Consider the following 15,729-nt stretch of genomic DNA (forward strand, 5'->3'; position numbering starts at 1 on the left):
GGGGAAGAGCTGGTAGAACTGGTGTCGAGAGAGATTTGTCATGTTTGGCCTAAAACCGTCAGGGTTTTGGCAAGAAGAGCTTGTAGAAGAAAAGCAAGAGAATTTGCAAAAGAAGAAGGCAATAAATAATTGGAACAAGCGGAACATAGGGAATACGACAACAACCCAATTGTAGTTTGTATTTATCATGTTCCAGCTTTGACTTAGATTCAACATAGCATATACAATCACTTTCAAACAATAATTCTAAGACTATAGCTAAGAGAAAACTTGATTTCATTCAGCTCAAAAGATTTATAGTTTGCTATACATCAATCCGAGCTCAAAACAATGTACTTTTGACCCAAAATATGGCTTCAAACATGCATAAATCAGAGCGGACTCAAAGCAGCCTGTATCCTTCACAATACCCTATTCTCCCCTTCAAAAGATCCCTATTTTCAGCATAAAATTCTTGCTTTGAATTACCTACAGCAGTGTGAAAAAATGTCCTAGATCTGTCCACAGAAACCCCTCAATCCTATTCACAACAAGCAATAGAATCACTCTGAATCATGGTAGAATGTTCTAAACAAGGAGTGAACAGCATGTTATGTTTGTATAGATCAGTCCACAGTGTTCCAAAGACTCTGAGATCAGTTCTTCCACATGCATCAATCAACCACAATCAGTCTTCTTCTAGTCAAGATCAGTTAAGTTTGTCAGAGTGCAGCAAATGTTGAAGCATAAGGACAAGACTGAAAGAAATGAACACAAGAGAAGAGGGAGAGAGAAAAGAGATAGTAGAACACAGAAATCTGCAGTAGACGAATGCTGAAATGAAGAAGGCAGATGTACAAATGGGTGTTGAAGTGATGGTGCAATCTCCAGAGACCCTTGATGACTATAAATGCAGCGTGGAGGATGACGTCAGCAGGTGGGGATGGATGCCTGGCAGCAAATGCAAATTTGACAGTGATGAAGCAGTAGGCAAAAACTTGGATGTTGGTGATGGAGGTTGGAATCGAGCGCCAGATGGTAGCTAAAGGTTGGGGGAAGCTTTGGCTGCAATGTCCTTTGCAAATGGGGTGTGGGCAGTAGAGATATGGCTTGTGAAACTTGCAAAAATAAGATTGAGAGAGAGTGGTGGGTTGCATGCCTATTTATAGAAAGTTTGGGGCACTCAAATTAGGGTTTTGCATATGGAACACAATAACTTTCTAGGATTGCGTTTCTATTTAAAATAAGAAGGTTTCTTCGTTGATTAAGCATGCTTTGGGGCTGTTTAAGTTAGGCTAATGCATTTTTAGCTAAACACTGTTAGTAGTCATGTTTGTCATGCCTTGTCATCTCCTGCCTGTGAGCCTCAGTCTGAGTCAGATGAGGACTTTAGGAGCTCTGACTTGTCTATCACTTGTTTTGACGGAGGAGGTAGCTCATTCTAGAGCACTCAGTTTATTGCATTTCAGTGCATTTTCTCCTCCAGTCGAGATTTTATGTGCATTTCCCGGGGCAATTTCTGCATTATTCAGCCTGCCTCACCTGCCGGACATGGTCCACCCTTTCCAGGATTTTTTTGAGCATTCCTGGCATTTTTACCAGCATTAAATGCTGGTCGGATCAGCATTAAATGTTGGTCGGATCAGCATTAAATGCTGGTCGGACATATTTATGGCCTCAAATTTCAGGTCGGCCAGTTTTTGGGTTTTTTGGCTATTTATAGCCATTTCCCACTTGGCAGTCAGTTGTATTATCATCTTCCCTCCTTCTTTGGCAGGTGCACACTCCGACTCCGTTATCTTCCTCCGTCTTCGGTGCTGTCGTTATCATCAGCCTGATCTGGTATCCTCACTGACGCTTCGGGCTGCGTGCAGGGACTGATCAGTCCATTTCAGTGTATTCAGCATTCATTTCAGTCAGTGCAGATTTTCTTCCTTCATTCCCTGCTTTCTCTCTCTCCTCCTCTGTGTTCGTGTTCTTCCGTTGTGCACTCTCACAAACACCTCCTCTATGAGAAATAAGCCCTTGATGTTTATTTTCTGTTACCCCAGGTGTTCCACCCCAAAGCAGCTAGGGCATTGGGCAAAGGGTGCATGTTGGCTACCTAGTGACCTACCAAGACTACAGAGGTGATGGTTATCTTGGGAGAGTGCGGAATGGAAGAAGGAACTCGAATACAAAGGAGGAGAGAGACACAATCTGCAAGAGAAGAAAAGTTTTAAAGAAACCTGCATTGAACACGGAACAAATGTTGAATACAGAAGGACCGATTAGTCCGTGCATATAGCCCACAACATAAGTGAGGGCACTAAATCAGGTGATGATGATGGCAAAACTGGCGATAGAGAAAGATGATGGAGTCGGAGTACACACCTGCCCAAAATGAAGGAAGATGGCCTGATGATAATGAAGTGTGGAGAGGGGCTGGCTATAAATAGCCGACAATCCCCAACTTTGACCTACTTGCCCTAGAAGGATGCCAAAAAGATGGCCGACCAGCATTAAAGTTGGTAAAATACCAGAAAAATATAGGTGGCATAGAAAAAATCTTGGAAGTCATGGACAATATCTGATAGGCAAGGACAGCTTGGAAAATGTAGAAATTGCACAAGAAAAGCACATTGGAACGCGACAACCGAAGGAAATGCATAGAAATGTACACAAATGGCCACTCTAGAATGAGTAGCCACCCCCATCAAAATAGGACAGGCTTGTCAGAGGTCCAAAAGTCCTTGTCTGACTCAAACTAAGGTTCATAGGCAGGAGATGACAAGGCATAACAAACATGACTGCTAACACCCTCTCTTAGATCCTGGATGTGGCAGAAGACCAAAGAAGAAATGGATCATGGGGGAGTGGGGGCAAGAGGAATGCCAATGTCAATGAGGTCCGTTGATGAAGATTGTCAATGAAGAAGCTCCTCACGATCCTGGGAAACAAAACATTAGGGGCCAGGGAATCCATAGCCGCATCATCGAGTTCGTCCCCTCTAAAAGGGATGAGGGTTTTGCGAGGGAACCACTGGAGGAGAGGGTGGGGGATGGGAAGGAATATGTGGAAAAGATGGTGCCAAGCGGGAATGGGTATAGCAATAGACAATTGCCTTGGACGACCGTGCATAAAAGAAGGGGAATGAAGATTATAAAGCCCACTCTTCTACCAACCTATTGCGAGAACAATCCTTGTAGTAGAATCCGCAATATAAACGGCCTGCTTTGTGAAGACAACTCGGGTATCGAGCCTTGTAAGACCATAAACTGAGAGGAGTGGAAAGCCGAAGTTCGGAACATAAAGGGCCTGTGAAAGGGAGCTTGATGTGCTATCGGGAAACAAAGGCAAACTGCCTATTTGTAATAATAGGCTATCCTTGAATTTTCACGGCCATACGCAATAAATGACTATGCAATATTAGGCACCGATACAATGTCACCAAGAGTGATTGATCCCTTAGAAGAGCGTAGATCTTGCAACAAATCACCTCATGGATGTCAAAATAAGCGACAGTGCAGAGAGAATATGTTTTACAAGGAGTAACACAAAGTGTGTACGGCAAACACTGAGAGAGAAGATAAACTCAGAAACACAAGAATAATATGGTGATGATGCATTGAATCATGCTATGAGAAGAAAAGCTGATACAATGGAGTCGACGCTCAAAAGATAACTGCACTATCCTATTTGAATTAGACGGTAGCACCTGTAGGAAATTTGCATAGTGAAGCAAGCGAAACACAATCCTTTGGGAGTGGACTATTGAAGTAATCACTGGAAGGTGAATGATAGCTATCAATGGAGCAGACCATAGACCTATGATACCGAAGATGTGGAAGATGATCACTAGTTGTTCGAGGGAGTGAATTATAGTCCTCTGATGCCAGGGAGTGACCTAGACAGCAAAACACAAATCCTAGAGTGTTGAAACTGTCAAACGCAAGGAGAGCAGCCCAAATGCCGATGCCAAGTGGATAATGATGATGCTCGATGATTGAGGATCAGCCAGGTTGCAAACACCTAGGTCCCAGCAGCCTTTGTGATAGACGAGTGATGCCAGGTGATGGAGGAGAAGCCAGGTTGCAAAAGCGCAGGTCCCAGCATCCCTTGTGGTGGATGAGTGAAGAAATCATTGACACTCGGTGATAGAGACTGTCGCTAGAGGCTAGGATGCTAATGCAAAGTTGGAGATGATGATGTCGGGCAAGGAGAAGGCCTCCAAATTGGAAAACGCAGGTGAAGGTGGAGCCTGAAGGAGAAGGGTGTTGATGCCAAGTAGAGGATGGTGACGCTAGGTGGAAGATGCTCCAAACGTAAGGTCTGATGCTAGAACAGGGCACTTGAAGTAGAAGAGGAAGGGTGAAGGCAGCTATGAGCCACGAACCACAAGGTCCTCTTGAAGGGATGTGAGATTAGTGGAAGGGGCTGGTGATTGAAGGGAGGTAGCAGTGGTGACCAAAGAAGGTGGTGAAGAATGATTGAAGAGAGGGATGGTCAAGTAAAGAATGAATGAAGTGATTGGCCTATTTATAGACATAAGTTGTCTAGGGTGGCGCACCATTGTGTGGGTGCCCACTAATAAAGTGGCCAAAATGTGGATACTAGCTCTTTTTGGGGATGTTAGTGCAAAACCCTAAATAAAGTGTGTGACGTGAAGAAGTGGTTTCTCAATACCCCCTCTTAGGCCCAAAAAGGGATGAAGAAAGAAGAGCGAAGAGAGTGACAATGAAGAAGAAGAGGATCTCGGAGATCCAAGATTTCCATTTGAAAGGTAACCTGTAGTAAGAAACAGTAACGGGATGAATTGTAGAACCAGACTCCACCTTGGGAAAGAAGCCACTAGCATTGTAACTCCATGCTGGAAGGAATTTGAAGGCCTCGTCACCAAGTCGCGGTTGAACCTCCTAGGCCCTGATCTAGGCAGTCTCTGAAGATGCCGGGTATCAATAGGAGAAACGGTTACTCAAAGATAGCCATCCTGAAAGAGTAAATGGAGGGTGACAAACTTTAGGATGAGTAGGTGCCCCCCTAGAGGGTGGAGATGCAGGGGCCCCCTCTGAAGCCGAAGAGGTAGAAAGCCCCTCTAAGGGCAAAGATAGTAGATCCCCCTCTGCAAGAGATAGGGAATCTAAAAACTCACGGATCACGAATTTCGAATCAATTGATGACGAAGAAAGTGCGGTCGGCTGTATCGAAGAAGATATCTGGGGTATCGAAGGTGGCCTCTCGAACTTGAGTAGTTGAGGGTGGGGAAAAGGGAGGCTTAGGTTGAGTCAAGGGTGGGCAATAGTCATTGTCTCCTAGTGGAGCGGACTAGGGGGCCGAAGTAATGGAGGGTGTCAAACAATCACTGTCTCTTGAAGGAGTAGATTGCCGAGAGGACGGTATCCAACAATCACAGTCTCTCAGGGGAACGGATTGCAGAAGCATAGGTTGTCAAGGTGGCATTCTTGAAACCCTAGAAGAAGTAGAAGCAACCTTCGTAGCGCTTTGCAGCGCTCCCAAGGAGGCAGTGGTACTAGTCGGTCCTCTTGTGGCTCGAAAGGACTTAGTGTGCATCGGATGTGTCTTATTGCCTTGAGTATAAAAAATTGAAAGGGGGTGTAGAATAAACTTTGTGGACCAGAAGGGAGAGGTGGCAGAATGAGTGCCTGGGGGGGTAGACTCATATACTCCAGTGGGGTAGGGAGCAAAGGTCCATGGCGGCAAGCATCAGTGGGGGTTCTAGTGATGCTAGAACAGGAGCACCCAGTGGTTTGTCCATTGACCTGTGGAGAACTCATAGCATCGGAGTGTCAACCTGTAAAAGGGAGGGTGGGTGGGAGAGGAAGAGAAGAGTATCTCTGTCTCTTGGTGATGTAGTGGAAATGAAGGGGGAAATTAGTAGATGATGCCGAACCTGCAACCTGTCTTTGCCTTCTATGATGAGCAGGGTCTTTAGCTCTTTGACCTCTTGTGCTTTGATACCATGTCAAAAATAATAGGTATGCTCTAATACCATGTCAAAATAAGCAATAGTGTAGAGAGATTGTAGGGTTGCAAGGAGTAACACAGTGTGTGTATGGTAAACACTAAGAGAGAAGAGAAACTCAGAAAGACAAGAAGAACATGGTGAGGATGCATTGAATCATGTTATGAGAAGAAAAGTTGATACAATAGAGTCGAAGATCAAAGCTCAAAAGATAACTACATTGTCCTATCTGAATCAAGCAACAATACCTATGGGAATTTTGCACAGTGAAGGGAGCAGAAAGCAGTCCTTTGGGCAGTGGGCTATTGAAGTAATCACTGGAAGGTGAAAGACAACTATTGATGGAGCGGACCACAAACCTCTGATGCCGTCGGAGATGTTGAAGATGATCACCAGTTGTCGAGGGAGCGAACCATAGTTCTCTGATGCTGGGGAGTGACCTGGGCAGCAAAACACAAATCCTAGATTGTTGGTGTTGTCAAACGCAGGGAGAGCAGCCTAGATGTTGACGCCGGGTGGATAATGATGACACTAGATGATGGAGGATGAGCCGGTTGCAAAAATGCAAGTCCCAATAGCCTCTATGATAGAGAGTGATGCCAGGTGATGAAGGAGAAGCTAGGCTGCAAAAATGCTGGTCCCAGCAGCCCCTGTGACGGATGAGTGATGAAATCATTGACGCTCGGTGATGGAGACTGTCGTCAAAGCCTAGGATGCTGATGCCAGGTAAGGAGAAGACATCTAGACTGAAAAACGCAGGTGAAGGTGGAGCATGAAGGAGAAGGGTGTTGATGCCAAGCAGAGGATGGTGATGTCTGGTGGAAGATGCTCCAAACGCAAGGCTTGATGTTGGAATAGGGTAACTGAAGGAGAAGAGGAAGGGTGAAGGTTGCCATGAGCCATGAACCACAATGTTCTCTTGAAGGGGTGTGAGGGCTGTGGAAGGGGTTGGTGAGAAGGAAGGTGGTGGTGGTGACCTAAGAATGTGGTGAAGAATGATTGAAGAGAGGGATGGTCGAGTAAAGAACGAATGAAGTGATTGGCCTATTTATAGGCATAAGTTGTCTAGGATGGCACACCACTATGTGGGTGCTCATTGAAAAAGTGGCCAAAATGTGGACACTAGTCCTTTTTGGGGTTGTTAGTGCAAAACCCTAAATGAAGTGTGTGAACTGAAGAAGTGGTTTCTCAACAATGGAGTCATATAACTAGAAGCTTCACTATCAATCAGCCAAAGTTTCTCAGAGGCAACCATTGAAGAAGGCTCCTCTAGGTTAATAATATGAAGGAATTGACTCATGGGTAACTACTGGAGTAGAGGTAGAAGCTCAAATGTTTTAGCTCCATCCTTTGCTCTTGGACAAAGGTGAGGATACTTCTTCCAACATTTCTCCTTTGGATGTGTCCTCTTCCCACAATATGGGCATTTAGGTTGCTCCGAATTGGAGTGAGAGCTTGAAGAACTCTCCTATCTTTTAGCCTTTGACTTTCCTTTCTTCTTTTTTCCCCCTTTCGAACTTGCAATAAAAGCTTTGGTGGAGGTGGATCCACTGGCTATGTCTTTGATGCACTCATCATGCTCCAAACCAAGCGGTCAAGCTTCTCCCATAGATGCTTCTCACAGGTCCTCGATGTAAGAAGGCAGGTGTAGAAGACATCAAACTGGGGAGATGGTAGCTGAGTCAAAAGAATCATAGCCATATCCTCTGAAGAGATCATTCTGCCAAGGGACACAAGCACATTCCGCATGTCCTCCAACCTATTGATATGATCCTTCATGGAAGGAGAATCATTAACAGTGAGCATCCCTAATTTCTTCTCAAGAGTAAATTCGGTGGGCAAACGTCTTCTGATGGTACGAAGAAGCAAGCTTGCACTAAGACAGAATCGTGTAAGCTCATAGGAGGAAAGATCGAGCTCTAGATCCCATAAGGCTGCATGATCCATCGATGATCCAATTGTGGGATCCTCCACTGGACGGGGAATAGGGTGGGTAATAAACTCCCAAAGATTGAAGGTATCAAGGATACACTCCACTTTACACGACCAAAGCGAGTAGTTGGAACCATTAAGCCAGTCTTCTTTGCGTAAAGGTCTGCATAGAGGGTGCCATGGAAGGCATATGAAGGCTAACTGAATGGGCCTTTTGTGAAACATGGAGAGAACGGAGAGGAGAGGGATCCCATAAAAATGGGCTAGGAGACCTCTGTTTGTTGCATGAACTAGCACGAAAATCTCTCCGTCTCTCAAATTAAAGGACAGAGACATCCTCCATTGAGTCAACAAAGAACTGGTGATAAGACTGTTAGATATGCTCAATGCCCCACCCTCATAAACGCAGTAGTCTGGATGTCTTCTCCTTGTGAGGGTCTTTGAGCAAAACACTTGATCAGATTCTTCGCCAAGTGCATATAACAATTCTTAGCACTTAAGCATGCTGCCTCAGGTTCCCTAGTATCATACCCGAACCTTTCCCTCAACCATGATTCTACCCTCTGAAGAGACTGCTCTGTCGTTTCAAAGAGATCAAATAATAGCAAATCATCTAATGGAGTCTCCTCGAACAGAAGATCACATAAAAGATAACCAAGAGTCCATGAGTCGGACTTGTAGGTTATAGCTGAAGGTGGACAGGTATTGGATCCTCCAATCATCAAGAGAAGCTCCGGGCTGACATAATGCAGTAGGTAGTGATTGGGTGAAACCAAACCTTTGCTATTGCTAAGGCTATTCAAGAAAGAATTTCTCGAGTACAAGTATGCCTGTATATCTAGCCAAACACGACCAAATTCATCATAATTGAGGCAATCTGGAGTGATGAGGACTGGTGATAAGACAGTCTGGATGTCTTCTCCTGGCGGGGGTACGGGGGCAGCGCCGCTGGCCTGACAGTAAAGGGAATATTCCCTGGCCGACTAGTGGAGGCTCATATGGTAGGTCGGTCATGCTGACCTAACCGCCTTCACGGGCTATAAAAGCTAAACCCCTTCACAGCCATCAATCATCTATCTTTCACCTAGTCAGAGTTGTTCCAGCTAGCCTTAAGCTCTTCACCTATCTTTTGTCTAGATCGCCATCTAAGCTTCACTATGGAAGCGCACGGGTGGACAGAGCCATCTCTGTATTAGTTGTTTGGAGCTAAAGAAAATTTCTAATTCTCCTCTTATCTGTTGTGTACTTTCTATTTCTATCTCTTTCTTAGATTTTGTTCGCTGCGCCGTGTAATTTTTACAAAGACATTTTCGATATCCTACAAGAGAAACACCCACAAAAATTGCGCTTGGACAAGACAAGCTCTCAAACAATGGAAAACAGCTACAAGATCTCGAAGGATTAGATGTAGATGATTCATCTGGAGGAAAATAACTATCCCCTTCACATGAGAAAAGGCTGTGTTTACTGAAAATGATGATTCAAAAACTTGCCGCCTACTAATCTTGTCAATTGCGTGTGTTGCCGAAGTTTGCTTTTGCTGATGCAGACAATAGCTGGCAGCAAAATGCAAGAAAAAAGGGGAGAAAAAAGCCGCCTAATAGCAAAACACTTATTTGGGAGGAGTTTAGAGTAGTCTGGGATGGTCGTCTACACTCTAGAGTGGTCGCCTCAGCAATAGGCAGTGTGCTGCAGCTCCACACAGCTGTGTGTCCTCTCTTTTGGTGATGGTACCATGTGAGAGTGCGCAAGGGAAGAAGAAACTAGAACATAGAGGAAGAGAGAGAGACAATCTGTAAGAGAAGAAGAAAAGAAACCTGCACTGAACAAGGAACAAAGGCTGTATAGAAGGAGGATAGATCAATCCCTGCATGCAGCCCATTGCATTAGTGAGGGCACTAGATTAGGTTGATGATGACGGTAGCATTGGAGATGGAGGAAGATGATGGAGACGGAGTGTGCACCTACCAAAAGGAGGGAAGATGACCTGATGATAATGAAGTGTGGAGAGGGCAGGCTATAAATAGTCAATAATGCCCAAATCTGACTGACTTGCCTCAAAAGGATGCCAGACCAGCATTTAATGCTGGTTGTGTTGGTAAAAATGCCAAAAAAATATAAGTGGCATAGAAAAAATAGTGACAGGTATGGACAATGTCCAACAGGCAAGGACAGGTCAAGAAATGCAGAAACTGCATAAGAAAAGCACACTGGAATGTGACAATCGGAGGAAATGCATAGAAATGCACATATATGGCCACTCTAGAATGAGTAACCTCCCCCATCAAAACACACGACAAACTTGTAAGAGCTCCAAAAGTCAACAATGGACTTTGTGTATGTGTGTGTGTTTTTTGTTTTTTGGGAAGGCTTTTCGTGTAATGTATCACCAGATTTAGCATTAGATGAGAGGTTTAAATTAGCATGCGTCCCATCGAGTCACTATGCCCGGAAGTATCAGAGGGGGGGGGGGGGGGGAGGATGGATAGCTCCATTACCTTTAGAGAACAAGCAAAATAATTACACACACCTACTAGGATAAGTGCCTAGAGATTTCTAAGGATGTGTGTGCCAATCTTATGGAGAATATGTGGAGAGAAAGGTAATACGACGGTTAAGCAAGCAAGGCTAGCATGCAAGCATAGGGAAAAAAGCTGCCTTTGAAGATTGCCATGTGCAATGCCATGAGTATGGTGGATATGGAGTAGACCACTCCAAGAGTGATCGAGAAGGGATAAGTGCAGATAGATGCATGTTCATATGAATAGAATGCCAATGTTGGGGTAATGCAAAGAAAGATGCAAGGTTTCATGCTCATGTAGAATGTGATGCAACAATGCCACTTGGACAGTGCCCTCGCAAGGGAATTGTTTACTTGCCCAAGCGCCCTTTTACAATCATGTCATCTTGAGAGTGCAAATGAAGTTACAAATATTCATAATATGCAATACAAAAGAAATAAATGTTTGAAAGCGAAAAACTGTAAGCAACATCATTGCCACTATCAAGAGAAGAAAACCACCCCCTCTCAAACTCGAAAGCGAAGTATGAGGGAAGTATTCTCTCGTTAATCTGAAGAAGTAGAGGAGGGTGTATCCAAGCCGATCTGCGGTAGAAGATAGAGTTGAACTGGTGGTTGACCGCCCATGTGGGGGTTTGATTCTTGGGCTCTTTTTGGATGGAGTGACTTCGATTAGATTTGTGACAGTTCACTACATGTTATGCCTTCTCCCTTGGATTGGAGCTCTCTCTTGGAGCAGTAAGAAGTAGCCTACTGTGGCCCATTCTTCTACTACAAAGGTTGAGTATTGTGCCCTTTGTTCTAAATCTATGGAGGTAGTTTGGCTCCATTGTTTGCTAGTGAAGATTGGCTTTCCACTGACAGGACCTATGGAGCTACACATGGACAACTAGAGTGCCCTCGCTCTGGCAAAGAACCTGGTGTTTCATGCTCGCATGAAGCACATTGAGGCTCAATACCACAATGTTCGAGAGTGGATCGTGGATTCCGAGTTAGCGGTGGCCTATTGTCTTACTGAGGACAATGCCATGGATCTCTTCATTAAGCCTTTGCCCAAGGCTTCTATGCTTCATCACACGAGTTTGTTGGGTCTTCAAGCACTCCCAAGATCTGAGAGGGGGTGTTAGCATGCCACTTTTAGTGTTGTCAATCTGTCATCTCCTGGTTGTGAGCTCTTGTTAGAGTTTGACGGAGACATGGGAGCTTTGGCATTTTAGTGTGCATTTCTTGAGTTTCTTGAGCTTTTCTGCATTTCCCAACCTACGCCACCGTGTTGGACATTGTCCTACCTCCCCGGATTTTCCTGCCACATCAGCTGCATTTTTCAGCATTTAATATGCTGCGGACTGCATAAAAATGCAGTCGGCCAGATGGCAGCTGGTTGGCTAGCATCAGGTCGGACAGTTTGGCATGTTTTCTGCTATTTATAGTAGGCATTTTGGCTGGGGCAGATCATCTTTTGCAGGTTGCTCCTCCGACTTCGGGCATACTCTTCCGTCTCCAGTGTTGCTGCTGCTGTCATCATCTCCAGCCTGATCTGGTGTCCTCACTGACGACTCCGGTTGCATGCAGGGACTGATCAGTCCTTCCGACTGTATTCAGCGTTTATTTCAGTCAGTGCAGATTTCTTTCTTCCTTCATCTTCCTGCTGTCTCCTTCTCTCTGTGTTCGCGTTCCTTCTTCTGTTGCACACTCTCACAGCAGGATCCTAGCTTGGTCATAACCTATAAGTGTGTTGTATTTTCATATTTCTTTCACATTATGAAGTTACTAGCAGAAAACATTCAATAGAGCATAGTGATCAATGTTTTACTGCAATTTCTTATTTTATTTGTGTTTACCAGTCACACACCACTAGAGACACTATCTAGAGATTTGGCCTCCACATGGGTCTATACGAACCTTTAGAGAAGGCACCTCAAATCTCAAGATTAGGTATAGAACAGTGATGGCAAGATCTTTGTTATTTAGGGAAAGAGGCTATGGTTCTCAAGGCACTTATATGCCTACCCTGATGAAGGGTTTGCTTGTTCTCTCTGGGCATCTGGCCTATTTCATTTATCTTTTTTCTTATCAGCCATACTTCTTTTTGTAGCAGGACTATAGGCTTGTTACAACTATGGAAGGACACACATCCTTAGTCTCAGCTTTGCTAGTAGACAAAGAGATTCTGTACAGTGGCAGCTGGGATGGCACGATCCGTTTATGGTGGCGTATTGATTGTAGTCCTCTGTGTGTACTTGAAGGATCTTTGCATTTAGGTGCAGTGCGAACCCTTGCAGTCAAAGAAGACTACCTTTTGGCAGGTTACCAAAGCGGCAAGATTCAGGTTGGCTCAAAATCCAAATAGTTCTGTTTTTCCAGCTATCTTTTGGAGCTTCTGGTTGAGCATCCTTTAATAGATTACCATTTCTTTGTCCACATGGTTTTTGGCTGTTGTATTTAAAAGAAGAGGAGAAAACTCTTCAAGAAGACATTTGTCACAAAGTTCCCAGTGGTGATGTATAGTTTGCAATGTTTTGGACAGGTCTGGAGGGATGAAACTTGTATCAACTCTGTTGCAGTTCATGAGGGGGACATTTCTGACTTGTGTGTCGATGGAGATGTTTTGTACAGTGGCAGCTGGGATGGAAGCATCAAGGTAAGCCATGCAATTGCTAAAAAGCTGCTCATAAGCAAATTTCTTTTTTGGTAGGTGCTTAAATGGTATATGCGGATTAAACAGCTGAAGCAGAAACTAAAGGTGAATATTCCATTGAAGGGGGTGCTGCAATCTAATAAACTCGAAGCTTGGCAATTGCAACAGCAACACAAACCCCCATCAAACCACTCTCATTTATTTAGAGATGAGTGGTTTTGTTGTCTTAGGTCGATGCTCATAACAAGGTTTTCCCAGGATAAGCTCCCAACAGTCAAAAGGAGTGACCTCTTTAGTTCTTTCAAGTAATCCCCTAGGAGCTTCCTTTGTTACTCTATGGAATGAATGGTCTTGTGAGGTACAAAATAGAATCCCTATGGAACTGTGTAGGCAACCTGTTGGTGCTCCCAAAATTGTATTTATGACGTGCCATGAACTTAAAAAAGAACATGATCCAGCTTACCTTCCACTCTAAATTCCATTCTTCCTTAGGTGACTTTAGTGAGTTGCAGGTGTTGAACAGTACTTACTACTGTTGCTAGACATTCAGGATTGGAGCAGGCTTAGGATATGTTGTAGAGGCACTTCTTTTGCATTTTCTTTAACCTCCTACCTATAGCTGGAGAAAGGGATGCATTGCAAAGACTCATTCATACAGCCTTTCTCATTGCATGTAGAAAATTAACTTGATTTCATTCCAGATTCCAGTTCTTTAGTCAAGGGAGATCTGAAGACCTTCCATGAGTTCCTATCCAAATTCACGAGCCTATTCTATTCAATGGCTTTAAGTGCTCTCTAGAAGCGCATGAAAGAAGAATATAGAGAGGAATTAGTTGTTGGGATGTAAAGGTCCTTTATTTACCTCCGTGTATCGTACACATGTATTATTATGTTGTACATGTGAATGCACCCTTACGTGCCCTAAGTATAAATACATTTTATTCTTTGTGTACCAACACATTGTTGGTACACCCAAATCATATCGTACTCTCTCTTTGTCACTCTCACTTACCTGCACATTGCCCTTGTTGCAAATCTTCACGCTTCCTTTATCTGTGCCCTCACAACTAGTATCAGAGCACAGGTTGTGCACGCTTCCCAAGACTGGTAGGTAGGTTGCAGCTCAACAAGTCAGGCGTGATGTGATGAGACCAACAATAGGCGCAGGCATACTAGACAGACTGCTCGATGAGGCGTAGGCGACAGGCACACCAGACGGACTGCTCGACAAGTTAGGTGTGACCTCCCGGGACCGGCTGACGGGGCTGACGGCTGATGACCAGCGTGCAGGTCGATGGGTGGATCAGTTGGCAGAAACAGGAGACACGGGTTGCACGAATGTGTGATGAGCCAGCGCTAGTGGCCGGGGATGTGGGTTCTAGGGTGACAGGAGGGGAAATTTTTTAAATAAAAAATTCTTTCAATCTCTCTTATCCCCTTGCTCTAATGGGGGTTTGCGCGTGGAAGCACAATTTTCAAATCTATGCTAATCTGTTTCGGGAAATTTGGGGCTTTTCCCAGATTTGATGCTGTTTATGCTTGACAATGACATTTGTGTCAAAAATTGCGGAAATTGTGCATGTTGACCTTAGTTAAATTGGGGATTTTACCTAATTTGTTTGAATTTTTCTCATCCGAGTAAAATTTCTTGACATTGGATGTGGAAAATTTGTTCAGTTGGGTCAAATTGGCTGACATTTACGCATTGTTGGAACTGGAAATTTGTTATTTTGTGCAGATTTTGGTAAATTTCTGCAGTATTTGCCCGTGTAGTGGCTGGTTTATGTAAAAACAGCAGAGGTTTATTTCTGGTTGGGGAAGAACAACAGTGTGTTTGCTGGTTTAGCTTGTGCTCTTGCAGTTTAGTGCATTTACACTTGTGTTTGTGATAAAAATGGCTGCTACTTCTTTCAGTTTTGACATTAAGAGTTTGATGGAAATCAAATGGTTTGATGGTTAGGGTTTTGACCTTTGGAAAGACTGTATGTAGGGCATACTGTTCTTAAAGGATTTTGAGGATGCTTTGCAAGAAGATAAACCCATATAAATGTTTGATGCAGATTGGGCCAGAGTTAACAAAAAAGCTGTGGCTTATATAAAGATGGGTGTCACTAATGACATTTTGATAGACATTAATAGCTTAGATATTGGTCATGCAATATGGGAGAAGTTGAAAACTACCTATGAGATCATCACACCTATTAATCAGGTGCATTTAATGCGCAAGTTGGTGAATATGCGGTTGGGTGAGTCCAAGCCTATAGTTGAGCACTTGAGTGCATTTACTGGTATTTTAAATCAGCTCAAGGATGCTAATTTGGATTTTGATGATAAGTTGAGGGCGATCTTTCTGATCATGACACTGCCTGATTCCTGGGAGACCTTGGTGGTTTCTCTTAGTAATAACCCCAATCTCTCATATGATGGTGTGAGGGGTTCAATCTTGAATGAAGAAATTAGACATAAGTCTAGTGGAGAAGGCAACAACTGAGCTTATAATGTTAGAGGCAGGGCTGAAAAGAAAAATGCGAATGTTGGACAGAGAAGAAGAAGCAAAAGCAAAGGAAAGGAAAAGAGTGATATTACTTGCTATCAATGTGGTCGGAAGGGCCACAAGAAGCCCAATTGCAGGTACTACAAGAAGGAACAAGAGAGAGAAGAATGCAAGAGACAAAAAGAAGAAAGAGGATAAGATAG

At 44.0% G+C, this 15,729-nt stretch overlaps 1 protein-coding gene across 6 annotated transcripts in view; it reads left to right on the plus strand.

The window, feature by feature from the left end:
- LOC148039235 (zinc ion binding protein) overlaps nt 1–15,729 on the plus strand; it is a 52,314-nt gene that overhangs the window by 3,728 nt on the left and 32,857 nt on the right. For 3 of the 6 annotated variants that reach the window (XM_087675119.1, XM_087675115.1, XM_087675118.1), the window contains exons 4-5: nt 12,490–12,723; nt 12,922–13,035. In XM_087675119.1, the coding sequence (XP_087531245.1) occupies nt 12,490–12,723; nt 12,922–13,035 (348 nt within the window). The remainder of the gene's footprint in view (nt 1–12,489; nt 12,724–12,921; nt 13,036–15,729) is intronic. The other 3 variants (XM_087675121.1, XM_087675120.1, XM_087675116.1) reach the window with 2 other exon arrangements.

Source organism: Lygodium microphyllum, chromosome 3 (genome assembly GCF_053477565.2).
Source record: "Lygodium microphyllum isolate KBCC chromosome 3, Lygodium_microphyllum_v1.1.10, whole genome shotgun sequence".
Lineage (NCBI taxonomy): Eukaryota > Viridiplantae > Streptophyta > Polypodiopsida > Schizaeales > Lygodiaceae > Lygodium > Lygodium microphyllum.